This window comes from Lepus europaeus, chromosome 2, assembly GCF_033115175.1.
Source record: "Lepus europaeus isolate LE1 chromosome 2, mLepTim1.pri, whole genome shotgun sequence".
NCBI lineage: Eukaryota > Metazoa > Chordata > Mammalia > Lagomorpha > Leporidae > Lepus > Lepus europaeus.
The window spans coordinates 96,517,694-96,545,494 of record NC_084828.1 but is presented as its reverse complement, the minus strand read 5'-3'; the positions used below and the strand labels follow the sequence as shown (position 1 = coordinate 96,545,494).

General features: G+C 49.3%; 1 protein-coding gene across 1 annotated transcript; it reads right to left on the bottom strand.

Moving 5' to 3' along the window:
* Positions 1 to 157: 157 nt before the first annotated feature.
* LAMP3 (lysosomal associated membrane protein 3) lies at positions 158 to 27,486 on the bottom strand. The gene is made up of 7 exons (XM_062177683.1): positions 27,422 to 27,486; positions 19,435 to 19,629; positions 18,884 to 19,401; positions 16,597 to 16,725; positions 11,780 to 11,837; positions 8,307 to 8,474; positions 158 to 291 (listed from the first exon to the last, which is right to left on the bottom strand). The coding sequence occupies exons 1-7, from the start codon at positions 27,468 to 27,470 to the stop codon at positions 158 to 160; spliced, it is 1,251 nt and encodes a 416-aa protein (XP_062033667.1). The 5' UTR covers positions 27,471 to 27,486.
* Positions 27,487 to 27,801: the final 315 nt, after the last annotated feature.

The following is a 27,801-nucleotide window of genomic DNA, read 5'->3' as shown; positions in this document are numbered from 1 at the left end:
CCGCGTGAACTTCGATAACAAATGGCTCATTGGTTTCAGCGGCAGATCGGAGTTTACATGTTCTGGGGGACCCACACTCTCAGAGAAGCCCCCACCATTCTGGACACGATGAAAGAATCCTCCAAACGCCACGATTTTCATCTCCCCTGGGCACCAATTAGATTCTCTGGTATCCGGATGCTCGGCACTTTAGGCGGATTCTATAGACACCCATACCCACAAGGCAGAGACCCACCACGACGGCCCCAATGATGGGCAGCACAACTGTGTAGTCAGACGAACACTCATCCACTAAGAGAAAAAACAAACACGACATGCAGGTGAGATGGCGATGACAGACCAGGAGGCGGGCTGGAGCTGGAAGAACCAGTGCTCCGGACTCGACTTTCAATTCCAACTCCAGCAAACGATGTGACCTTGGGCACTTCATTTACCTCATGTATAAAGTAGACAATAAGTGAGTGTCTGCAGGTAGGTAAAATAACCTCATCTTCTCAGCACTTACTGTCCCCTAATCGTTAGCCCCCTTTCCTGAAGCCCGGGCAATGTCTCCTGCAGAGCGGAGGGTGCCCACCCTAGAGCCCAATTCTGCCACAAGGTTTCAGATGATCTCTCAACAACCTGTGATGCTTCCCCACTTTTAAAACCTTCTTCAGGGCTTCTGACGCTTTCTTGTGCTACTTTTAGCTAACGTTAGAAAATAGACCAAATGATTTAGAAATGAAATTGGAGAACTTATCAAGACTGGTTTTTCTTTATTCCATTAGAGAGCAATTGCTTAATTCATTTAAAGCTGTCACTGATTGGATCAGCCACTAATTAGTCACCCCCCCACCCCGAAACCTTCTGTTTAAGAAATACAAACTTCATGCATTTCACAAAAACAACTTGAATAAACTGGAGAAAGATGCAGGGGCCTGGGGAGAGGGGGAACTTGATAGAATACTCAGTGTGGGGGATGTTTGGGAGAGAAGGGTAAGCAGGTGCAGACCTAACTCTCTCTCTTCAGGGATAGATAAGAAGATGTATGTGTAAGGTCTTTGCATGGTCCAATACTGAATTTGTATCCTGAACCAAGAATCACCATTAACCCAATTCTATGTACCTGGGGTCCAAAAACAAGTGTCAGAGGAGGTCAGGGGAGATGGGAGATTTCAGGAAAAAAAGCTGTTAGTACACTACTTGATTTGGCAACAGACAACATTTGCTTAGTTATAATATAGCTTTTGATTTAACCAAAAATAGGGCTGTAACCAAAAAACTTTATGTGCCACAGCAGAAAGTCTAAAGCTGGCAAGTTAAGGAATAGTGTGATAAGTTTTTTAATTTTGTAGAATTATAGAGCCAACCACCAGGAGACATTGCTAAGATTAGCTGAAAGTGCTTGGTCTCCCCGGGTGGGGTGGGGGGTGCTGCTTTTCACGAGAATCTGGTGGAGTTCATGGTACTCTGGTTATTATCTAAATTTTCTAAATAAGGAAGAAATTTGACAAGAAACTAAAATGAGTTGGAAAAAAGCCACAAAATTAAAAATAGAAAGCACATATCTATTTATTCCAGCTCTAGGAATTTACACTAAAGACATGGCCACACAATTATAAAAGGCATTTACAATAATGTCCATTTAAAGAGAGAATTAAAAATTAAAAGTTTTTTGAAAATTTTAAATGGTATTCATCCAATGGAATACAATGCAGCCACTGAAAGAAGGTGGTAGTCCCAGTGTGATATGAAAAAATTTCTCCAAGATCCATGAAGCATCACATGAACCAAAACTGATACGTGTGTGTGTGTGTGTGTGTCCACTGTGAAAAGATACACAAAAATCTGAGATGGAACTAGAAGGCAACTTTTACCTTCCATGTAATTTTGTTAAATTATTCAATTGTCTAAGTTAACATTGTTTAAACCTTTTTTAAAATGCAGATGAGTACATAAGGAGAAGTTGTTATTCAATCACTGAAGCTCTACTTCAATGAACCACCATCCCTTTCCAGGGATTTGCTTTCTGTGTGTGTGTGTGTGTACTCATGTGCATACTTAAAGAAAAGTCATTTTATTTTTAATGAGCAGCTTGTGCACATTACAAATCATTAAAATAATCAAGAAAATCACCAATGAAAAGTAAGAGCCTGTCACCCCAAAAACATGCACCCAGAAACTGTCATTGCTAACACAAACATTATTTCAGGCATCTTTCTTTGGAATTATAAACGAGTAGAGAAACACAAGTACTTTCATTTAAACAGGATCAGACAAGTGTGATTTTATAAGTTGTTGATTTGGATCTTAGTTGAATTTCATAGAAGGAAAACAACTGTGTCTCCTCTGCCATTCCTTTGTTCAAGCCCTAACCAAAGGACCACAGAACATGACCCTATCAGGGCTGCAGGTCTCTAAGGAGGCCATTAACCCAGCAGGAGTGCTGTCCTTCTAAGAAGAGGCTGTTTGGAGACAGAATAGGCAGAGGAAGGCCACGTGAGGATGCAGGCCACCCGCAGCCATGGAGAGAGGCCTCCGGGGCCCCCGACATTGCCAACACCTTGCCCTTGGCCTTCGAGCCTCCTGAACTAGGAGAGCACAGATGTCTGCTGCTGGAGGCGTCCAGGTGTTGTTAGGGCAACAGTCCGTGGTGCCTGGTTAGGACAGGCCTCGAAAATTAGTACACCCTCCCTCCTCTGATTAACTGCGATTTACTGCGCGGGCCTTGGCTGCCGTAGTTCTGCAAAGTGGCCGTTCGACTTGTTTCCCTCGTGCTCATGCATGTCAGTGCAGAAATGGAGTTTCCTACGGTCTTTCTGCCCATTGCACCTGCGACCCGTTAAGGTTTCCTTTAAGCTAGACCTTGGATTCTACCTCTTACTGTAGCCTGGAGATGGCTGCAGCCTGGAGCTCTCCCTGGGTTTGGGACTAGTCCCCTAGTTCAGTGGCCTCAGTTCCTGTGCTCACCATTCCTAGACCTCCTGGGAACCATGTGCGCCTCCTAGGTTAGAAAGGAAGACAGAGAAACCCATTCCTTTTCTCTCTCTAGGTTTAGGAAGCCAAGCACAAGCTCACAGAATTTCTTCCCTTATAGGCTTCTTGGGGTGGATATTTGTGGTGGGGAGAGGGGGAGGCAGGACGAGAAGCCTGGCTCTGTCGCCTTCCATTCTCCCCTGCACAAAGTGGGACAATGCAAGTGGACAATGCACCTGAGCATTTCTTCACTGCCCTTTCCGATGAAATCGTCGGTCTTCATCACTGGATTAAGAACAGATGATGGGGCCGGCGCCGTGACATAGTGGGTAAAGCCACCGCCTGCAGTGCCAGCATCCCATATGGGTGTGCCGGCTCAAGTCCCGCTGATCCACTTCTGAGCCAGCTCTCTGCTGATGGCCTGGGAAAGCAGTAGAAGATGGCCAAAGTACCTGGGACCCTGCACCCATGTGGGAGACCCAGAAGAAGCTCCTAGTTCCTGGCTTCAGATGGGCTCAGCTGCAGCTGTTGTGGCCATTTGGGGAGTGAACCAGCAGATGGAAGATCTCTCTGTCTCTCTGGATCTGCCTCTCTCTTTCTCTGTGTATAACTCTGCCTTTCAAATAAATAAATAAATCTTTAAAAAAAAAAAAAAAAGAACAGTTGGTATTAGAGGTGGTGGTTTAGATAACCAGGGCCTAGGCAGTAGCGGTCACCCAAAAGAACTCATTCAAGATGTTAGGAAAATTAAAATGAACCGTCTATCCCTTTACTCTTCACTTCACTTTTTTAAAGAATTATTTTATTTATTTGAAATGCAGAGTTACAGACAGAGAGAAGGAAACACAGAGAAAGAGGTCTCCCATCTGCTGGTGCACTCCCCAAATTACTGCAATGGCCACAGCTGTGCTGATCCAAAGCCAGGAGCCAGGAGCTTCTTCTGGGTCTCCCACACAGGTGCAGGGGCCCAAGGACTTGGGCCATCCTCTACTGCTTTCCCAGGCAATAGCAGAGAGCTGGATCAGAAGTGGAGCAGCCGGGACTAGAACCAGTGCCCATATGAGATGCCAGCGCCACAGGCAGCGGCTTTACAAACTATGCCACAGTACCGGCCCCCACTTTTAAAAAAAAATTATGTATTTTATTTATTTGAGAGGAATAGAAAGAAGGAGAGATAGACAAAGACAGAAAGGTCTCCCATCTGCTAGTTCACTCCCCCAAATGCCTGCCATGGCTACGACTGGGCTGGGCCAGAGCCAGGAACCAGGAACTCAACCCAGGTCTACTCTGTGGGTGGCAGGGCCAGCGACCTGGGCCATCAGCTGCTGCCTCTCAGGAGGCACATTAGCAGGAAACTGGAACTGAGGGTGGGGGCTGCTGCTCCACGAACCTCCAGCCCCCTCCTCTTAAGTTCTGCCTGTTCGTTTCTCTGCTGTGGGAGGCATTTCCACAGATTGGAAACGCACCTTTCTGGGGCACATGGTCAGCAGCACAGCAAATAAACACCTTGCGCTGGGCACTACAAAGCTCTTCCAGTGCCCTTCACCTTGGGCACCTGAGAGTGCGGAGCAGGTGCTGCCTGAAGGGGAGGAAGAGGCTGCCTCTCTCCGCAGCCACGCCTTGGCTAAGGCTGGATCACTCGACCTCAGGCCTCAGGTTCTCATCAACCTCTCCTGCTTTAAGGGGGGCCATTTCCTGACACTCCACGCGTCTTAAGGGGCTCTTAATGTTCTCTTAAAAGTGCCCTATGCCCTCTCCACCCCCTCACTTCCAAGAAAGTGGGGGAGAACTAGAATACCTCGGGGTGTGGGGGGGAGCCAGTACTCTTCCTAGATAAGCAATAGTTAGAGATGTTGCTAAATTTCATAAACTTCCTATTAAAAATGAGTGGCACCTCTGGAAAATGTAGAACAACAACCACCCAGAAAACTTCCTGGTCATAAAATCAGCTAAGAATTTCTAGAAATCCATTATTTTCCCTTTTCTCACAAAAGCCCCAAACGAAACTGTCAGTGCAACAGAAAATGAAAAATAACATCCCCAGCTGTATTTTAATAGTTTTTTGTCCTCCTTTACCCATCACTCCCACTCAGGAGCTTTCTGGTGTAGCAATTTTGTGTGACTGTTTGCTAAAAAACAAAGCCGGTTGTACTCAGCCTCCCCCAGGCAGGTCTGCCTCCTGCTCCCCGTTTCCCACCTGCCTGCTCTCCTGCCATGGCCCAAATGAATAAACTGACAAGGACAGGATAGTAGCCAAGAAAAACGGAGACACACCAGGAGGACGTGTTCATAAGACAGACGACAAATAAAACAGAAGGAATTGGAGACCTAACATCTATTGAATCTGTTTTGTTTGCCAAGATCTTTCGTATGTGTTTCCCATTTAGGAAGTGAAATGAGGCAGCTCCCTAAGACTTTTCTTTTTTAACTAATAATACATTATCATAGGGTACACTATGTCCTTTATTACAAAAAAACCTACCATATGAAGAGCATCTACAATGTAAGTAAATCAAAATTGCAGTAATCACCATGTTCCTAAACTTGTAATTATGAAATGTATAGTTTGTACTCCTTAAATAAAAGGTTTCTGGGAAAAAGAAAATGCTAAGTAAAGATGTCCTTTCTTTTCCTACCCCCCCCCCAAAAATTGGAGTAAAACTCAAGAGTTTAAACTCACTTTATAATCTATTTTGAAAGGGATTGCTTTTTTAAAAAGTGTTATTTAAAAGAAACCAGAAGAGTAGATTCTTTAAAATGTATATGAAAAATCAACGCAACTTGAAAATGTCCTCTGCAATAATTTCACTTTGGGATTTTGCTTTCTCCTTCTCATTCACGTGTGTGCCTCTTGCTCCCTAATTCTAGAAGTCAGCCGGTCTGACTTAGGTGTGGACTATGGTGTCCAAGCCAAAGGCGGGGGGGGGGGGGGGGGGTGGCGCTGGCCTCGCCAGAGCCGGCAGAGGAGCCGTGGGGCGGAAACTGAGGGCTCCCCAAGGGCCTGGGGGTGGGGGGGCGCAGGTTCCCCAGCGCCTGGACCTTGCTGCGTCTGAAGGCAGGTCTCTACATGCGTTCATATCCTCTACTGGGCCTCTTTCTGGCCACCAGGCACGCCGTTAGCAAAATGACCAGCAAAGCCGTGAAACTCAGGCCGATAGCCACGGGGATTTCTCTCCTGTTTCTGTCACGGAAGCATTCATCCGCTGTAATTGAAGTCAGAGTAACAGGTGTTACAGGCCGGCCCCAAATGCTGCGCCTGGCACCGCCCCTGTCTGCCTCAGCTTCCCAGGCCAGGACACCGAGGGGGAGCCGGAGCGCCCGGGCCTCCCACCTGCTGCCTCACTCAACAGGGAGCTGAAGACGGGGAGGAGAAAGGGTCGCCTTCCCGTGGGTCTGAAATGGGTGGCGCTGGTGGTTCCTGAGGGAGGCCATTCAGGGGCGGACCCCAGACCGCACGCCGGAGGAATGAGGACTCCGCGGGTCTGGGGCAGGGGGCGCTGCTGGGAAGGAAATCCGAGTCTGGGCTCAGAGGTGGTGGGCGCAGCCCAGGTACGCCTCTGCGGAGACAGACTGGTCCTGCGCAGAGCCGCCGAGCCCAGGCGGGCTCCTCAAACCTGGTGCTTTTCCGAAGGGCGGCTTGGCCAGCGAAAGGCAAGGAAGGCTAAAGAAAACCTTCCGCAGGCTCCAGGATTTGGGGAGATGGAAAGGCAGCAGTCCACAGCTGGGGACAGTCTCCGCGACAAGGCTGAGCTCTCACGTTGGCTCACTCCTCCCTGGTCCCTCGAGCCCCTGTTTAAATGTCACCCGCCCGTCAGGATTCTCTGCACCCCCGTCTCGCCACCCAACGCAGTGTTACCCACGCTTTCCGCTGGCGTCTTCCTAACACCACGTGGTAGAGTGACGTGCTCCCGGCCCCCATCTCTTCCCTCTGGAAGCAACTGCTATTTACGGAATGACGTACGTCTTCACATTTGAGCAATGTGAGTGAAATCTAAAGCGCAAAGGCTCTGCACAGGGGCTTGAGCTGACGCCATGGATGAGGAGTGAACAAGAGAAATCTTTCGGAGGGCTTTGTGCGGAGGAGGCGGGACAGCCGGGAAGCCTGTGTTGGGGCGCTGTGCCCCGACGACCGGTGAAGGCGGAGCTTGCTTGCATCTCCCTGTGAGCACCGCTGAGGGCAGGCCACGTGTGCCCAGTGAGCTCCCGGACCTGCTCACTCGCTGCTTCTCGGCGGTGCCGACAGCAAGAAGAGCAGGTGCACACCTGATGCCGAGATCCCATCGTTGGTTTCGGAGGCTTTCCAAAGCTTCCCAGTGGATTGTAAAAATAACCCTTTCCCAACCTGAGACGTTTTGAGGGTAGAGACAGAGTGGGACTATGCCTACTAGCCAGCTTTCATATTGAATCTTCGCCCCTATGAGAAAGGTGCAGGCCGAAAGCAGAGGCTGCAAGACTCAGAAAAGTCCTAGGGAAATCAGGGGGCCCAAGGCGAGCAGCGCCCAAGTGCTTCCTTCCTGAAACACTTGGCACTAAGGAAACATTTTCCGCTACACCTGCCTCTTGCTTTATCACGGAACTCAAAGCAAATCAACTACACCTCAAGCTAAATCTGGTTTTGATCCTCGAGAACTTATAACAGATTGGGTTCTTACAAGAGGGTGTCACAGAGACTGACGTCCATGACTTGGTATGTAGAAAAGAATCACACGGAGAAACCCAGCCAACACTGACTGCCCGGCAGGGAGACAAGGACTTTTCTGGAAAGTCACCCTGGACCATCCCTGGCGCTCCGCCAAAGCCCAGTTTCCTTCTGAGTGTGGCAGTAGGAACTCAGAGCAGAAATCAGAAGGCGATGAACTCTACACTAAGAAAAAGCAGCTCGGAACCAAGCAGAGCGGGTCACGTTGGTCCCCATCTTGAACGACCACACTTGGCTCTCTGCCCTCTGTGGCTGGGGAGGGTCCATTCTGACATCACGGATACTCGGGATCTTTGTTTTCCAAGCATGCTTGAGTGTTACCAGGTCTGGGAGCTTGTCCCGGGGAGACTGGGGACTGTGCTCTGTGCTGGTCCGAGGCAGGGTGGGTGTTTCTATGAGTGAGAATGTGTGTGTCGGTCCCACAGGGGAGATGTCCCCTGCTGCAGGCGAGCTGTGGGCATGCATGGGTGCAGGTGTCTGGTGGTTTTGGGGTGGGAGGGAGAGGTGGCCAGAGAAACTCGGCCCTAAGAACCATGTGGAATATATGTTGCCGGGAAGCTCACGGGGATTCTTGCCCCTGACCGAACACACCTTGAACCTGTCCCTGAGTCCCCAAAGTTTGCTTTTCTGACCTGATGCACCCTCGACTTACCATTTCCAAAGCGGTCCCCTTCAAAATCGAAGGCCTGGAGTTGGACGTTGGTGGTTCTCAGCTGGAGCAGGGGCGACAGCTGGAGGCTCTGTTCACTCACACACTTGAAGGAATGCCCGATCAGCGTCTCGAACACCACGGCACTCTTCATCCCTTGGTATGTTTTCTCTGAGAAGAAACAGTGAGGCATGAGGATCCACACAGCCATCTGTCACGTTCCCACTGCTGCCGGGCTGCCCAGGGCAGTGAAAAGCCCTCCTTCCACGGGGCTCTCTGCGGGGGCAGCCACCTTCTCCCCAGGGAGACACTGCGTGCTGTCAGAGACCTCCAGGTAGTGTTTGGAGTGGACAGGAGAATACTGCGGTGAAAACTCTGGGGCATGTTTCCTTCAGCTGTTGTATAGATGTAGGTATATTTACTTATTTATTTGAAAGGCAGAGTGACAAAGAGAGAGAGAGTGAGAGAGAGAGAGAGATCTTCCATCGACTGGTTCACTCTCCAAATGGCCACAACAGCCAGGGCTGGGACAGGCTGCTGCCAGGAGCCAAGAGCTCCATCCAGGTCTCCCACATGGGATCAGGAACCAAGCACTTGACCCACCACCCACAGCCTTCCCCTGTACATTAGGTAGAAGCTGGGACTTGAACCTGCACTCATATATGGGATGCTAGCCTCCCCAAGTGATGGCTGAACCTGCTGCACCACAACTCCAAACCCCAGTTGTTTTATATTTTATTTTATTTTTGTTTGAGGGATGGCGGGGTGGGGGGGAGGAGAAAAAGAGAGGAGGGAAAGAGAGAGAAGGACACAGAGAGTGTGCATGCTCCCAGTCACTCCTCAAAGGCCCACAATGGCCAGGGGCTGGGCTGCGGCCAAAGCCAGGAACTGGGAACTCAACCCAGGTCTCCCACATGGGTGGCAGGAACCCCATTACTTGAGCCATTACCACTGCCTCCAAGTCTGTGTTGGCAAAAAGCTGGAATCAGGAGCTGGAACCAGGAATGGACCCCACGTGCTCCAATGTAGGATGCCAGCATCTCAGCTGAGTCTTAACTACTAGGCCAGACACCCAACCCTCTTCAGTTATTTTCAATCACTGGGGACAGAGTTGGTAGGAGCTAGTGTTGATGGCTGGGGGCTACAGAGATGCACCAACAAAAAACTTTAGGAGTAAGTGAAGTGAAATTGCTCTCTGAGACATTCAGTCACATGAACCCCTAGTGAATCAGAACAGAGACAGCAGAGTCAGCAATGGAGAATTTGCGTGCAACCAGATGGAATGTATGAATATAGCAGAAAGAAAAACCAACCCACAGAAACAGACAGGAGAGGCCCACCTCTTTCCATCAGAGTGCTGTCGGTGGGGGGAAGGACCTGCTCACAGGCTCGCCTCACCCTACAAGGCAGTAGTTGCTTCAAGGCAGATGGAGTTAAACATTTTAATCATACAGTGAACTCCATTGCTCTAATTCCATGCTCAACAATACCCTTCTGACTATACTTTGGCTTCTTAAATGGGAGAAAAATTCGCTGGTCAGAGGAGCCTACCATCTGATCTCCCTTAAAATTGATAGTAAGAAATACTCACATGACAAGTCAACGAGTTGGCACCGACTCCTGCAGGTGCCCCACGTGATACACTGGATTCTGTGTGTGCACCACCGTATTGTGTGTTCTATGCTGCAATAATCTACTACTGGCGTCCTCACTGACACCACAGCTGCCGTCACAGCCGATAACTGTGACTGATACCACCAGCACTGTGGCCGTGGGAAACCATTCCTGGGACTAGTGCACTCCTGCTGCTGCTGCTGAACCTTCATCATCAGGACCAAGAGCCGCCCCCCTCTTTCCTTCAACCTCTAAATTAATTTCTATCCTAATGATTCCTGCCCTTGCCTCTTGAGGGATAGCTACCTTATCAGTAAAATCTGGTCATGGCAAATGATAACTTAGGTCCTTCATGCTAGCACTCACACTATGTATTCCCTGGCCCATATGAAAAGATAGATCTAGGTGAGTTAATATGGATTACCATGAGTTCTCAACTAAGACCTTTTACTTATGTGTAAGCAATAATCAGTGATGAAATCCTTTTGGCCAGTATCAATATAATATAGTTTATATTTTAAGTACACACTGCTCTATATTTTCATTTCTTAGGAAGTTTCTTTATAGGTTTCTTAATTAATAGAATAGTATTTAAGCTGGGCCAAAGATACAACTTTGGAAAGGAGAAAACAGACACGAATACTCCTAGTACATCAGACTTGATTGGAAGCTTTACTTCTCTACAATCAAACATTGTAGGAATTCTTTTAACTTGCCCCACCGAGGGCAATTCTCCCTATAGCACCAAAGTGGAACTGTAAATGTAGATCTGATACAAGCTGAGTATCTCTCATCCTAAATGTTGGTGATCAGAATTGTTTCACATTTCAGACCTTTTCAGATTTTGGAATATCTGAAGATATTTAATGAGCTTTCTTGGGGATGGGACCCAAGTTTAAACACAAAATTCATTTATGTTTCATGTATACCTTACACATATAGCCTGAAGGTAATTCTGTATAATATTTTAATTATTTGTGCATATTTTGACTGGGTCCCACCCCATGGTATCCAATGCAGAATCTTCTACTTGCCACATCATTTAGTGCTCCAAAAATTTTGGACTCTGGCACACTTTGGATTTCATATTTTTGGGGTAGAGATGCTCAACCTATACCAGGACCTCTGATGGCATCCTTTCACACGTTAGAATGAAATCCAAAGTCCTGACCTTGCCCTGCAAACAGGCCCTGCAGGCTGAGGCCTAGCTGTCCTCTCGGGGCACACTGCTGGTCCTTCTACATCCTGGCAAACTCACTCCTGAGGGTCTGTGCAAATGCTGTGCTGCCATCTGGAAAGAGCTTCCCCAGGCCCTAATGGGAGATACATCTCTCTTAATCCCACCTCTCAAAGGGGCCTTCCTCCGCTGAGGGTTCCTCCAAGGTTCTATCTAAAGTATCTTTCCATCCCTCTCCATTTCCCCTGCTGGTGTAGAACTTAACAGCATATAATTTGATGTGCTTGTTTTTGGTCCTCTCCTCCTTCTAGCATGTAAGCTCCATGATGGCAGAAGCTATTGGTTCAGATAATTATGGATCCCCCTTGCCTAATACAGACCGGGCTTGGCACCTTTCCAAGACTATACAGTAAATTGAACGATCAACAGCAAATCTGTCAAAAAGACACTGAACGATTGTTGCTCAGAATGATTTCTGATATAATCTAACCCAACCTCCTTCATGAGCAGGTGGCCAACGGAAGCACACAAAGTTGGAGCAAGTTCCCCCAGAGCTATATTGCTGGTTACTCTCTCTGCTTTCTGAAAACAGCATCAAAGATTAGCAGATTCAACTGGATGAAAAATGAGTTGACAGCAGATACAGCATCATCATGGGCAGATCAGCCATTCTCTAAGTACTAACCTGGATTGGAGACCATCAAAAGGGCTCCCACTTCACTGATGTAATATGATTTTTCATCCTGCAAAACAGAGTGTGTTAATCTTTCCGTTAAAAGACAAGTTTATTGTTTTGCAAGGCATTTTTGAGATCCATGCACATGGATCTGAAGACCATGAGGATCTTCGGAAAATGCATGTTGTGAAAGAGCGATGCATGGATTTCAATAATGTTTTGCGGGTACTTCTGTGCCTGGCTCTATTTACTCCTCGCAATAACTATGAGAAGCAAAAGAGACTCAATGAGTTGCCCAAGGTCACAAACATAAAAGATATTACCTCAAAGCTGAGTGTATCCAAGTCTAGCTTTTTCATTTATTTATTTTATTTGAAAGACTGAGAAACAGAGATCTTGTACCAACTGGTTCACTTCCCAAATGCCCACAACAGCCAGGGTTGGGCCAGGCCAAAGCCAGGAGCTCAAAACTCCATCCAGGTCTCCCAGTGCACAGCAGGGACTTAACTACTTGTGTCACCATCTGCTGCCTCCCAAGGGTGCACATTAGCAGGAAGTTGGATTCAAACCAGAGCCAGGACTTGAACCAGGCACTCTGATACAGGATACAAGCAGCATCTAAACCACTGCACCCAAATGCCCGCCCTCAAGTCCGGCTTTCACTCTTTTATAGTCACCCACGCCAGGCATTCTAGGAAGGGGTTTGTGAAGTTCATGGAGAGGCCAGTGTTGTGCTGTAGCAGATTAAGCCACTGCTCACAAGACCAGCATCACATCTTGGAGTGCTGGTTCCATTTCTGGCTGCTCTGCTTCTGATCCAGTTCCCTGCTAACACACCTCAGAAAAGCAACAGATGAGGGCCCATGTACTTGGACCCCACCTGGGAGACCCACTTGGAGTTCCAGGCTCCTGGTTTCAGCCTGGCCCAGCCTGAGCCTTTGTAGCCTTTTGGGAAGTGAACCAGGAGAAACAAACTACCAATCTCTCTCTTCTTCTCTGTGTGTTACTCTTCCTTTCAAATAAAATAAATAAATAAATAAATCTTTTTTAAAGTCAGTGGAAAGTAGAATTAAATGATAAGCTTACTTTGTTGCCAAACACTTTGAAATCCATGCATGCTTCTTCCTTAATATGTATTTTCCAAGAACTTTTTGAAACTCCTGTGTAGGTCCTTGGAGAAGACCTGGTGGCGCCCCTCGAGGTGTTCAGTCTCAGGGTCTCAAAAGCAGTTGAACAACATGCTTGGAGCATCTGTGGTCCAACAGCGAAACATCTGTGACCCAACTCCTTTTTGGTTTGCTTTCACATACCATTTATTCAGCTTATTCTTTGTCTGGGGCTCTTTTTTAGCCTAAGAGAGACCTGTACTCCAGGGCCCACAGTTACAAGGCCCTCTCCCCATCCTAAGGGCAAAGAAGCTCCATTAAAGGGACTTGACAGGAGGACAGTGACAGGAGCAGGCCTTCGCTTTTAGAAACTGATTGGGCTGCACTGTGAGAACGATCTAAGGAACAGCAGGAGAACAATGACTGATGAGGCAACCCCCCCAGGAGACCTCCTAGAATCTTCCCTTCCCTTTCGCATCTCCCAGATCTGCTCTTGCCTAAGGAAAGTAGGCTTGGCATTCGGTAAGGATCTCACAGTTGGCCAGGTGCATGCACTCACCTGACCTCACCGTCTCACTGACCATCACAACAAGTCAGGACAAATATCATCAGCCCATTCTACAGCTGAGAACAAAGAGGCTCAGAAGAGTTCAGAATCCACCTCAGAGTTACCTAGCTTGCTGGTCAGGAAGCAAGATCCTGCCTTCAGGATCCTGTCCTAAGTTTTCCTCCATGCGATCTGGGATATGTGGGTATAGACCAAAAATTCGTTATGTGAGACATTTCTAAGACACTCCCTGAAATGCACTTGGAGCTTAAAGCCCTCTATAGAAAGCAGGTCTGGGCCCAGTACAAAGTGAAAATGTAGAGTTTCTGGTTCAAAAATCATTCAGAATTTCAAAAGGCAATAGCAAAAAATATTAAAGGAGGCATGAACCCTTCTAAACACACAGGTTGCATGCCCGTGAAGCTAGCCCTCATTAGAAGATATTTCCTGTTCCACAAGAATCAAGCTTTTTAGGGCTAATCCAAGACACAAAGACTTCTCTGGCAGGGTTCATATGCAAGTTCCTTTTTTAAACGCAGAAATGCTGCAAGAGCACTAAGGCTGTGAGCATTTTCACCTTCTGTGAGCCTCTTTGCTTACCTGCTCTGGATAAGGTCAAGTGCTGGGGAATGGGACTGGAGAATGGTAGGAAAAAGGCAAATTGGCAGGAAATGCAACGACTGCAGCTCTGAAGGCGGCTGGAAGAGGTCATGAGGAAGGGAGAACCTGCTTGTTCTTCTAGCTCTATCTCATCACTCATGCCTGGCCGGGGGGGGGGGGGGGGGGAGGGAGAGAGGGAGGGAGGGGCAGGTAAGGCACATAGAATTTTAAGAAAGGCAAGAACTCAACATTTGGGTGGAGTTTGATCCAACTGAATCCAGCCAGGAGGCATCGGGAAGGCCAGACCGGAGCAAAAGGAGACAGAGGAAAGTAACAAAAGGAGAGGCTGAAGGGTCCAAGGAGAGCCTGTTTGCAGTTCCACCTGAGGCCTGCCATCCACAAATGCTGGGGGTTTCTGCTACCTTCCCGTAGGCCGCTACGCACACAGGGGTCCGGGCAGTGGTACAGGTGGGATTGGGCCCTGAACTAAAGCACAAATGCTTATGTCTGTCTCTTCTGCCATTTGGTGGCTTTTTAAGAAATTCCTGACACCTCTGTTGTTCTACAGTTTAATTTCAAATGCCCAGGGAGAGAGCACGAAGTCTCCCTCTTCTGATGTGGGGGGTTATGTCTTTCCCTCTTGGCACCCAAAGGGAATCTCTGACTTCTCAAGTTCATCCCTACTTTTGGAGAAAAGCGTCCTCCAGGAGGATAAAGCCTTTGAGACCAAGTTATTAACAACAACAACCATAGCCACACCCTTTCCTGAACATGGTGTTAAATAATAAAATGTATGGAGGCCATCGGTCTGGATGGGGCTCGCTCCTGCACCAGGCCCAACAGGTTACACCAAAATGAAGCCACTCATGCCGAAATTCCAGGCCAGCACGTTGAAACTTGGTTGTTTATTTGACCTTCCAAGAGATCAGGGAAGAGAGAGAGAGAGAGAGAGAGAGAGAGAGAGAGAGAGAATCCCTAAACAAGCCAGTTTTAGTTAGCTTGGTAAGGAAGTACCCACCCTCCCACCCCGCCCCAGCCTCTACAGGAAAAGGAACTTTGACATGACCAAACCGCTTCTTATTTCTGCTCTCTTTAGCCTTTTTCTGTCAGTACAGCCAACCTCCTTGGCTCAGTTCCTCAGAACACGCATTCTATTCTATAGAATGACACATCACAGCAAATCCCAGTGTCACAAATAAAGGCCAAGCGAGACTTTTAAACTGAATTTGTTCTAACTGTGTCCTTGGATGGTGGTTAAGTGCCACACCTTGTGCTAGACAGTTTACACACTCCATTTCTAATCCTCCATGGCGTCCTGCTAGGTAGGTGTGAGTGTTGCCTTTTTTTTTTTTTTTTTTTTTTTTTTGACAGGCAGAGTGGACAGTGAGAGACAGACAGAGAGAAAGGTCTTCCTTTTGCCGTTGGTTCACCCTCCAATGGCCGCTGCGGCTGGCGCACCGCGCTGATCCGAAGCCAGGAGCCAGGTGCTTCTCCTGGTCTCCCATGGGGTGCAGGGCCCAAGCACTTGGGCCATCCTCCACTGCACTCCTTGGCCACAGCAGAGAGCTGGCCTGGAAGAGGAGCAACAGGGACAGAATCCGGCGCCCCGACCGGGACTAGAACCCGGTGTGCCGGCGCCGCAAGGCGGAGGATTAGCCTAGTGAGCCGCGGCGCCGGCCGTGTTGCCATTTTAAACATGAGGGAACAGTCCTCAGCTAGCCCATGATCAGGCAGCAGATCCCAGCTGAAGGGTGCTACCATGCCTCCTCCCTCCCCGACTCTCACTTGGCCTACTCAGAGACACCTTGGGGCAAGCAGGGGCAAGTCTGCCCTGCAGAGTGAGGGCACGGCTTCACCCAGGCCCCAGAGCATTTGCCCATCTCTCTCACTGCAGTTACAGCCACTGGCTGTCTATGCGCATGCTCTTTACAGAGCTGACTACTAATTCCTCTGCCCTCATTTGTCAGATAACACGATTCAGCTTGGAAGGGTTAAATTGCCTGTCCAGTGTCACAAGGAGAGCAAGTGACAGAGCTGAATTGGTGACTGACCGACTGACTTCAAGGCCCACGCTCTGGCCACTCCCCCTCATTGTCAACACACTTCCGGAAGATGGTCTGGAAAGCCCAGTGCCTGGTTAGTCCCTGATTTTTGCCCACCATGGTTGGAAAGAACCCATTCTGACATTTGCTTTTGGTCTTAGAATGATCTTGTTTCTCTGGGGTTCACCAGGAATTTCTAGGGATCTGTTGATGTGTACAACTTCCTCCTTTGGGCGGCTGCAAAGGGCATGGGTGGTTTGGTGCCCCGAGGCCAAGTCTCCCCTAAGAGGCACTGAAGGCCTCCTTGGGCTACACAGAGGGGGCTGAGGGAGAGGAAGGCAAACAGGAGATGTCGACACTTCCCTCCTCTCCCTCCCCAGGCCCTCATCTTATCACACAGACCTCAAAAGGCTCTCAGATTTATTCTTCTGGGCCTTAAACTCAAGTGTGGGATTGCATCACCGGGTCCCAGGGTGTGGCAGAGGGGAAGCCACGCTGGAGTTGGTTACCACCAAGGAGCTCTCGCCTTACCCTGGTAAATGTCAGATTCACAAATCCGCAGTGGAAACTCAAGAGAAGGTTGGATTTTCGGCAGCCACAGTTCCCAGAAGCTTGGGTTGTGTTGGGGTCAATGTTGAAGTATCTCTGAGGTGAAAAAACCTAGAATAAATAAGACAGATGAGCTCAGTGAGGTTTAGAAGGAAACCCTGGCGAGGGAACTGCAGGCACAGAGAGCCCAAAGCTAAGGCTGAGAGGGTATTCCCTTGAGCACCGCGAAGTCCCCATCCTCGCACTTCCAAACTGTTACCTCCAAAAGCTTTCTTTTTTTCTTTTTCTATTTCCAAATATTTATTTATTTGAAAGACAGAGTTACAGAGAGAGGCCTTCCATCTGCTGGTTCACTCCCCAGATGGCCGCAACAACCGGAGTTGCGTCAATCTGAAGCTAGGAGCCAAAAACTTCCTTGGGGTCTCCCACGTGGGTGCAGGGTCCCAAGGGCTTGGGCCATCCTCCACTGCTTTCCTAGGCCATAGCAGAGAGCTGGATTGAAAGAGGAGCAGCCGGGACTAGAACTGGCGCCCGTATGGAATGCCGACACTTCAGGCCAGGGTGTTAACCTGCTGCGCCACAGCGCCGGCCCCTGAAAAAAAAGCTTTCTTAAGGAGAGATTTCTCCTACTTACCAAGAGGAGTTGTTTGATAGATAATTCATGGCAGCTGTATTCCTGATAAACTGCACGGAATGTGACTTTCCTTAAGCAAGTTGAAAGTTACCCCGGGGAGGGTTTGCTCTCCAAGGTACTTCTGTCTCAAATAACAATCCAGGTGTGGAAGACTTATTTGAAATCATTAAAAAAATGTGCAAAAAGGGAAAGTTATTTTTATGATGAATCCTTTAGTAACTCCAATAATCGTACCCATTCTTCCATGATCTTTTTGTTCATCTAGATTTTTCCATATTAATGTCACAGCTGCCCAGAACTACAAAGACCATCGCTCATTTCACAGAGAAGGAGCTGGGCTTGGAAGTCATCTGGAGTGGTCAGGCCAGGCTGGGATCAACACTGAACATCCCCCAACACCACCCATGTTAGCTAGCTAGAAGGGAGTGTGTGCATGTTTAAGTTTTAGGTGTGTGCCTTCCTGCCTCCAGTCACTACTGGGTTCTATTTTCACACATATTCTAAGACATAGTCACTGTTTTTTTTTTGTTTGTTTGTTTGTTTTTGACAGGCAGAGTTAGACAGTGAGAGAGAGAGAAAGGTCTTCCTTCTGTTGGTTCACTTCTCAAATGGCCGGCGCACTGCGCCGATCCAAAGCCAGGAGCCAGGTGCTTCCTCCTGGTCTCCCATGCAGGTGCAGGGCCCAAGCACTTGGGTCATCCTCCACTGCCCTCCCGGGCCACAGCAGAGAGCTGGACTGGAAGAGGAGCAACTGGGACAGAATCTGGCGCCCCAATCGGGACTAGAACCCGGGGTGCTGGTGCCGCAGGCAGAGGATTAGCCAAGTGAGCCACAGCGCCAGCGCGTAGTCACTGTTTAAAATGTTTTCACTTACTGGGGGCTGGTGCTGTGGTTTAACGGGTAAAGCCGCTGCCTGAAGTGCCAGCATCCCATATGGGTCCAGCTGTTCCACTTCTGATCCAGCTCTCTGCTGTGGCCTGGGAAAGTAGTAGAAGATGGCTCAAGTCTTTGGGCCCCTGCACCTGCATGGGAGACCTGGAGGAAGCTCCTGACTCCTGGCTTTGGATTGGGGCAGCTCCAGCTGTTGCAGCCAATTGGGGAGTGAACCAGCGGATGGAAGACCTCTCTCTCTCTCTCTGCCTCTCCTCTCTCTGTGTAACTCTGGCTTTCAAATAAATAAATAAATCTTTTAAAAAAGTCTTCACTTATTTATTTACTTGAATGTCAGACAGAGGTCTTCCATCCGCTGGTTCACTCCCTAGACTTCCACAACAGTCATAACTGGGTGAGGCCAAAACCAAAAGCCAGGAACTCAATCTACATTTCCCACATAGAAGGCATGGACATAACCATTTGAGCCATCACTTCTACCTCCCCGATTGCACATTAACAGGAAGTTAGAATCAGAAGTGGAGCTGAGGCTCAAACCCAGACCCTCCAATATGATGAGGGTGTCCCAAGCAACATCTTAATCACTACCCCAGATCTTCTAATGGAGCACTGTGGAGAAAGATGAGCTCATAGCTATTTATTTTCATTCAAAGGCACAGATGCACCAGAGTGCTCACGTCTAGCAAGACAAACTCCACTCAAGCCTTTTGCAGATGGTGTTACAGCCCGACGACCCCAGCTTACCGACTCCTTGTCTTGAACAATAAGCTCTAACCCCATCTCCGCTTTTATACAGAGTCTGCTTCCATTTAGAACTTGATAAATTCCAGTCTTGGCTGACGAAGGCTGAGGTGCAAGGGTGGGCCCACTAGGTATATAGGCAGGGGAAGTGGTCCAGGTGTCATTGTGTGCCGTTGTAGCTGTTCGTGGGGCCTGGGAGGGCTGGATAGACTTCTGACTGGTTGTGTTTCTTTGTGGTGCTTTGGTCCGAGTTGTCACAACAGTGGTCTGCTTACTGGGTTGGGTGGTTTTCCCAGGTGTGTGGCTGACAGTGGATGGACTGCTTCTGGTTGTATGGCCTTGTGGGATGGTGGTGGGTAGCTGGGAATGAGTGGCTAAGCTGGGACCAATTGTAGCCTCTGTGACTGGAGCAGCTGTGTGTGAGTTGTTGGGTGTGGCCTGAGTTGTGACGAGGGTATAGATAGCAGTTGGGATGGTAGACGGGGTACTTTTGGTAGTTGCTGGGGCAGTTGGGATTTCTACTGTGTGTGTTGTTGAGTTCTCAGGGGCGGTGCCAGTGGCAGTCGTTGGAGAGGTGATGAGCCCCTCTGTTGAACTTGCCGGTGAAGTGTTGTAAGGCACTTGGCGAGTTGGCTGCTGGAGAGAAGGTTGTGCTCTGGCCTGTGTTGTTGCTGCTGTCGTGGGCTGAAGATGGCCTCTGATTTCTGGAAAAGCCTTTGCACTCATTTGGCTGCCATCCTGCAAAGTTACTGGGAATTAGGAAACAAAAGTGTTAGAACAACAACTTATTGGTCATTAAAAAAAAAATAATAACATGCATAGTTTTAGATTTGAGGGACATTCACGAGGCTATAACCACAAACAGAAGATCGCCAGAGACTCCATCACTAGGCTACAACTGTAATGTTTCGGTTGTACTCAGGTTTTTTACAGGGGAGTGATCATACTGCACACATTTGTCTGCACTCAGCCCCTTTGTCTGGATGGGGCTTGGTCCTAATACACAAAGCGATTGCACTCAGCTAAATATCTAAGTGTCAATGCATCTTTCACTACCCACCTTCAAATGTGAAACCAGTCAACACCAAATAAGTACTTTAAAAAGCATGCAAAAACAGAATTAAAACATAAGGTTATTTTGATGCAAAAACAAAAAAAAAAAAATAAAGGAACCAACTTGACATCCATGCATAGTTCTTTCATAACTTTCCATGAACTTTTGAAGACTCCCTGTATGCTTGGATTTTGCAAAATTTTGCACCACAATAAATTTATCTTTTTTTTTTTTTTTGACAGGCAGAGTGGACAGTGAGAGACAGACAGAGAGAAAGGTCTTTCTTTTGCCATTGGTTCACCCTCCAATGGCCACCGTGGTAGGCGCGCTGTGGCCGGCGCACTGCGCTGATCCGATGGCAGGAGCCAGGTGCTTCTCCTGGTCTCCCATGGGGTGCAGGGCCCAAGCACTTGGGCCATCCTCCACTGCACTCTCTGGCCACAGCAGAGAGCTGGCCTGGAAGAGGGGCAACCGGGACAGAAACTGGTGCCCCGACCGGGACTAGAACCTGGTGTGCCGGCACCGCAAGGCGGAGGATTAGCCTAGTGAGCTGCGGCACCGGCCTAAATTTATCTTTTAATTCTATTTTCCCCACAGACTTTGTGAAGTACCCACCCCGACAGTGCTCCTAGGTAAACAGCTGCGCTGATGATCCGGCACCTTGGATAATGACAATTTACAGGTTTTATAGAGTTTCATAGCTTCATATCAAACAACCTGAGATCTGCAAGGAGTCTTAAAGATCATCTTGCACAAACACTAACCTGATGCATGAATGGTTCCTAGGAATCTTTCCTATGTGTTACACAAGCTAAGCTTAATTACCCCCAATGATGGGAGACTCATTTCCTTACAATATAGTCCCTTCTGCTTCTTAACATTATTTATTTATTTATTTATCTATTTTAAAGGCATAGTTACAGAGAGAGAGAGGAAAAGGGAGAGGGAGAAGGAGAGAGAGAGATCTTCCATCTGCTGGTTCATTCTCCAAATGGCCACAACAGCTGGGGCTGGACTAGGCTGAAGCCAGGAGCCTGGAACTCTATCCAGTTCTCCTATGTGGGTAGTAGGGACCCAAGCACTTGGGCCATGGTCTACTGCTTTCCCAGGAGCATTACAGGGAGCTGGATCAGAAGTGGAGCAGCCAGGGCCTGAACAAGCACTCATACGGGATGTCGGCACTACAGACAACCTAACCCACTGCACCACAACACTGGTCCCTTCTGCTTTTTATCATTCACCAGTTGTTTTTCTAAATATAGGCGAGTGTGTGCCACTTCCTTACTCCACTCTTTGAGTGGCTTGGCCTTTCTCATCCAAGAAAGAAATTAAGTCATAATTGCTCTGTTATTAGGTGGGCTGTGCTTCCTGCTTTGGCTTAAATCCCAGCTCTCTAAAAGTCTTCCTTGTCCTTCTGATATAAAACAGGCCCATGAGCCGGCGCTGCGGCTCACTAGGCTCATCCTCCGCCTTGCGGCGCCGGCACACCGGGTTCTAGTCCCGGTCGGGGCACCAGTTTCTGTCCCGGTTGCCCCTCTTCCAGGCCAGCTCTCTGCTGTGGCCAGGGAGTGCAGTGGAGGATGGCCCAAGTGCTTGGGCCCTGCACCCCATGGGAGACCAGGAGAAGCACCTGGCTCCTGCCATCAGATCAGCACGGTGCGCTGGCCACAGCTCGCCAACCGCGGCGGCCATTGGAGGGCGAACCAACGGCAAAGGAAAACCTTTCTCTCTGTCTCTCTCTCTCACTGTCCACTCTGCCTGTCAAAAAAAAAAAAAAAAAACAAAACAGGCCCTCACCCGCATACTCATTTCTGTATACCTGGTTTGCAAAATGGGAAAGATAAAAGCATCAGTTCAAATAGCCTTGGATAACTTTTTAAAAAGAGTTATTGCCATGAAGTGATTTGAGATTACTGTTTAGGAGTCTTCTTTGTATCTAATTTATGCACTTGAATAAATTAAATGCAACTTGACAGTTGTAGATTTTAAGGTTACTATAGATGGGACCTTGACATCTACATCGTAGAGCTTGGAGGACGATTTTTCACCTCCACAGTTGTTATGGAGGTGACTTCTGTTGAAGATTTATTTTAACAATTAATTTGAGCTAAATATGAATTCCTGGTTCTTTGATCAGGAGCCAATAAGAACTGCACTTGGTATATGCTATTACTACAAAGAAAGAGAAATCACTGTCAGATGTGATTTCTAGAAATATCTGCCGATAAGAAGTAAAGATTGCCACAGAGAGCTTCCACAGCCTGGGAACCATATGCCTGGTGTTCTCTTTGGGAGGTTATCACATGCTTGCTAAATTCCTTGTAAATTAAAGCAGATTATCTCAACCAAGTAGAAATAACTAAACGCAACAGCACACCCTTTAAAAAGCGGGCACCTTTATGAGATGCAATTAGAACTCCCCTTTCAGAAGTGATGAATGAACTCAAATGAAAAAGAAAAAAAAAAACACTTTGTCACTCACAAATGAATGAATAGCACTCAAACCAGTCAAGGAAACTCATGGTACCCCATCAGGGTATGAGTTTGGCGTGTAGGAAGCCTTGGCAGACGACTGGAGGGGATGGTAGTCGTGGTGTCTGCTCTGGCATGCAGGTGTGCCGTTGGGATGAGTGTGGATGGTGGACAAAAGGCTGGGTTGGCAGGGAGCTGCACCAAGGAGCCAAGTTCACTGCTGTGGTACAGACCAAATCACACTAGGGACTGAATCACACTCACAGTCCCCTTCTCCTTCTTCTCCTTGACTCTCTCCTCCCCTCCAGGTATACAGGGCTCCTGAAGCTTCCATGTTTTGCCAGTACTCTTCCTCCTGTCTGGAATACCATCTACCCTCTTGTCTGCCTAAAGAATTTCTCCTTGTGTGGGTTACAGAAGATGGGCAGGTGATGAGATGGAAAACTGACAGGGTTTATATGGAGTAGGCCAAAACTGGGGCATGGTTTTTAAATGGGACCTTTAATTGCCACAAGTTCATTCAAGGTCACTGGTCTTATGTAAGAGGGAAGGGGGCAGAAGCAAGTTTAGGGCATAGCTCAAAATCTGTCTTGACCTTCCCAGTATTAAAAGAACACAGCACTGGGGGCAGGTATTGTGGCATAGCAGGTAAAGCCGCCACCTCCAGTGCTGGCATCCCATATGGGCACTAGTTTGAGTCCAGGTTGCTCCACTTCCCATCCATCTCTCTGCTATGGCCTGGGAAAGCAGTAGAAGATGGCCCAAATCCTTGGGTCCCTGCGCCTATGTGGGAGACTCAGAAGAAGCTCCTGGCTTCAGATCGGCTCAGCCCCGGCCATTGCAGCCATTTGGGGAGTGAACCAGCAGATAGAAGACCTCTCTCTCTCTCTCTCTTTCTCTCTCTCTCTCTCTCTCTCTCTCTCTCTCTCCTTCTTTCTCCGTATAACTCTGACTTTCAAATAAATAAATAAATCTTTAAAACAAAAATAACACAGCACTGGAGTTCACTCACTGATCTACCAACCTTCCCCACCTCAGCATCCCCTCTCCAGGATTCGGGAAACTCAAATCCCGAGTAGTAACCCAGGGTCTTGGTGCACTGCTCGGACTCTTCTAGCTGGCCACCTGCAGCACGAGGCGTGAGAAGGTTTTGGTTCCCCTGTGACCGGCAGGAGGGGCTGAGATGAGTCACTGCCCAGTCCCCGGGGGAAATCAGCGATCGTGCAAGGGCTCAGGATGACCTCTTTCCTCGGTTATTTCCCTGACCAGCAGTCACTCCCCGGATTGCCCTCGAGCGGCCTCCCTGCCGCACCCAGCTCACTGGATCTGTAAAGGCCTTCAAGGCAGGCTCATGCCAGGCACTGGTGCAGGGAGCTCTAAGCCCCTGCACACTCCTCACTGGAACAAGGGTTATCATCCAGCCCCAGTGCGACGGGAGTGTGGGGTGGGGGCGAGGAATGCAACACAAGGAGAAAGTCTTCAGGCAGTCAAGGGAGGAGAGACGGTCTTCCAGACAGGAGGAAGAGGAAGGATAAAACATGGAGGCTTCAGCAGCCTGGTGCATCGGGTGGGCTGTTGGGGCTCAGCGTGACAAGAACACAGGGAGTGTGGAGCAGCGGGCAGAGGGGGCACAGGCCGAGCAGGACATGGAGACTGCACTTTGCCTGCAGTGCTCTTATGGGGGGGGTGGTAACTGGAGGTTCATGGCCATGTCCAGGTGTGGGGCTGGAGTCCATCCCCACCCCCAAGCACCTTGCCCAGAGCCCAAGCAGCCCCAGCAGAGCACAGCCAAGAGGGAAAGGAAACTCTAGAACAGAAGGCGCTCTGGGCTGCCGTGCCAAATCCAGACTCCCCTTGCTCCTTCCTTGCAGAACGTTGAGTTTAAGCTGAGTACTTACAGAGCGCCATGCCCGAGCCTCCTCTCTGGGCTTGGGCATGTGCAACTGAGTTTTGGGCAAAGCAATACAAGTGACAGGGTCCTGCGGGCCTTCTGAAAAGGTTGCTTGAAGGGCGCTCAGTTACCCAGGTAGCCTGCTTCTTACTGTTTTGCCTTCTTCAACCTTGTTTGTGATGGCTGGAGATCCCACAGACATATGGAACCACGAGGAGACCACAAAGCTGGAAGTTATATATACTCGTATGATGGGAGATCGCCGACGATGAGCCCCCTCGCTGAAAGCAGTATGAATTCTTGTGGTCGTGTTTGCATATGAGAGAATAACAAACAGCTGTCTGGCTTAAGCCACTGTTATTTTGTTCTTGTCCCGGACACACAGCTGAGTTCACTGATATGAACTTCAACGGGGAAGAATTTGAGAGCAGGGAAGACAAGTGACAGCATAAAGATTACTCCTCTAGTTCACCTAGAAGCTAGGCTTCCCTTTGCAAAAATTCTAGTGCCCTTTGTTCATATCCAACTCAACAAGCATTTCTTGAATCTAGGCACCCAGTACCATGTAGGACACCTGTGCAGACCAGGAACCCAAAAGCCAGACTTCTTAAATGCCAGTCACAGGGCTGCCACTTGATAACTGGGAAACCACGAGCCTTTGCCTCAGCACCCTCATCTGTAAAATGGGACAATGATAGCACCTATTTTCAGGATTCTTAGAAGTAAGACAGGCTAGCAGAGAGCAGACAGCTGCTGCAGGCGCAGACCCTAGTTCAGAGCACAACTCTGTCACTGGCCAGCTATGTGACAGCGGACAAATTATTACACCTCTTCCTCTGCCTCCACTTCCTCACAAGCAAAGTGTGTTCCTCACTAGCTGGTTGTGTGATACAGCGCCCAGGACAGTGCTGGCACACAGGAAGTGGCGGCCATCACTGTTCCCACGGCGTGCGGTCAGCAGGTGGCACAGGTGAAGGGGGAGAAGTGGGATGGACAGAGCTGAGCGAAGGCAGCAGGGCTGCTCTCGGCAGATGCTGGCTCAGTCTGTCTTCCCAGCACCCCTGGGAGAGGTCAGGGAGGGAGCTGAGCACTCAACAGGCCAGGCACGGTGGGTGGGCTTGCCTGCCATGAGCGTCAACCCCTCAAAGGCCATGCAGGCACCATCTGTCCCAGGGCAGAGAGAGGTCACTTCTGAGGAGGAACCTCTCAGCTTCTGCTTTGCTCACCTCTGAGTACTACCGTTCAGACAGGGAAGGAGAAGGGGCCGTTTCTCCTCCTCTTGGCCTTGCACTTGTCAGAAGTCCCTGGGGTCCTGGACCTGTCAGTCACCTGTCAGCCAATTGGCGGCCATTGTGTGTGTGGGGTTACTACTAGCTGGAATTGTTGCTTTGTTTTTTGACTTGCTTGCCCTGTAAAATGCAGCAATGGCTTCTTCTGTTCAGAGAACATGGCCCTTTAATTCTGAAAGCACGGCACAGGAAAGCCAGCCTGCAGTAGGGCAGTGGCACGACCCTTCACACTGCTGTGACAACACCCAACATTGATGTCACAACCACGGGCCACCATGTGCCTCATCTGAGCCTGTTACAGGGCAGCCTGGATAAAGCAAGTCGTCCCACACAGCCAATTCCAGTGGTTCTGGGAGGAACTGGGAATGAACTAGTGAACACAGTAACAGCACCCAACATCCTAGTTAGAAAAATGCTCCAGTGAAAGCCAGGGATTGGGGTTTATAAAACACAAGGGTATGGGGGGCCGGCACTGTGGTGGTGGTGGGTAGATCTGCCGTCTGCAGTGCTGGCATCCCATATGGGTGCTGGTGAGTCCCTGCTGCTCCACTTCCCATGCAGCTCTCTGCTAAGGCCTAGGAAAGTAGTGGAGGATAGCCCAAGTCCTTGGGCCCTGCACCAGCTTGGGAGACCTGGAGGAAGCTCCTGACTCCTGGCTTCAGATCAGACCATTGCACCCATTTGGGGAGTGAACCAGTGGGTAGAAGACTTTCTCTCTCTCTCTCTCTCTCTCTCTCTCTCTCCATCTACCCCTCTGTAGCTCTGCCTTTCAAATAAACAAATAAATCTTAAAACCACACACACACACACACACACATACACAAGGGTACTATAGACAGTGGAATTAAAAGATAAGCCTAAGGGGGCTGGCATTGTGGCAGGGTGAGGTAAGCCGCTGCCTGTGACACCAGCATCCCATATCAGAGCATCAGTTCAAGTCCCAACTGCTCTGCTTCTGATCCAACTCCCTGCTAATATGCCTGGGAACACAGAAGATGCTCCAGGTACTTGGGTCCCTGCCACCCACGTGGGAGCCCTGCTTGGAGTTGCAGGCTTCTGGATTTGGCCCATCCCAGTCCCAGCAGTTGAGGCGGTTTGGGGGAATGAACCAGCAGATGGGAAGATCTCTGTCTCTCCCTCTATCTCTGTCACTCTGCCTTTCAGATAAATAAAATCAATCTTAAAAAAGGACAACTCTATTTTGATGCCAAAGACCCATTTGAAATCTATGCACGGTTCTTTCATAATACGCATTTTCCATAAACTTTCTGAAGACCTCTCAGATTGTTATAAGCTCTGCTTCCCAGATAGCATCCTGAATCTTCCGTGCGACAGCAGCTTTCGACAGTTTGTTTCCATCTTGAGGCCCTGGCTTACACCTGTCTGAAAAGGCAAGTTAGACCACCCCGATGAAGCATCTTCGCAGTTCCCTGTGCTCTGATACAAGCACAGCCCCTCCATGGGAGAAAAATAGGAAAAGCGAGCTATGCTTTTTCCAGATCACAGAGAGCTCCCATTTCTAAGCCCGGGCTCTATGTCCCTCTCCTAAACCTAAGTGATTTCGCAGACTCTCCCTGATGGGTGCCCAGAATCCATTTGAGCCTCCTCTTCTACTCTACCTGTTTCACCTAAAACACGTCCAGCTACGAAAGCCCTTGGCGGGAACGAGCGGCGCCCCACACCTGGAAGGGGCAAGTTGGAGGCGTTTTCCGGAGGAAGGATCCACAACCTCAGGCGCGGGATCTGCAGCCCGTCCTGCCTGGCCAAAGTCAGGGACATCCAAACGCGATTCAAGAGAACCCGACCTGGCAGGGCTACCCAGGGAAGTCACTCACCGGCCAGAGACACCAGGAGCGCGGCCGCCGCCGCCGAGGGTCGGAGCATGGCTGGCGGGCGCAGGCGGGCGCGGGCTGCGCGCAGCGGCGGCTTCCGAACCTGCGGGGCTGCTCCTGGCGCACGGCGCGAACGCGCAGGAACACCCGGCTCCCGGTCCCTCGGCCACGGGCGGCGAAGAACCAGGGACCCACTTTATGAGAAGTGGCGGAGAGGCCCGCCCCAGGGGCGTGCGGACGGGCGGGAAGCCACGAGGGCCCCGGGTGCAAAAGCCGGTGCTTTCCTCGCGGCCTTCGGGGTTTGCGCGGGCGGGGACGCCGTGGGGTCGACCAAGGGCCAGGGCCGCCGGGCTTTCTCGCTCCCTCTTTTGTCTAACCGCTTG

Coding starts and splice junctions, on each gene's coding strand:
- LAMP3 (XM_062177683.1), bottom strand. CDS start 27,470: ATGCTCCGACCCTCGGCGGCGGCGGCCGCGCTCCTGGTGTCTCTGGCC. Junction 16,726..18,883: donor TTGTTCAAGACAAGGAGTCG/GTAAGCTGGGGT, acceptor TATTTATTCTAG/GTTTTTTCACCTCAGAGATA. Junction 8,475..11,779: donor TTTGATGGTCTCCAATCCAG/GTTAGTACTTAG, acceptor GTTTCTTCTCAG/AGAAAACATACCAAGGGATG.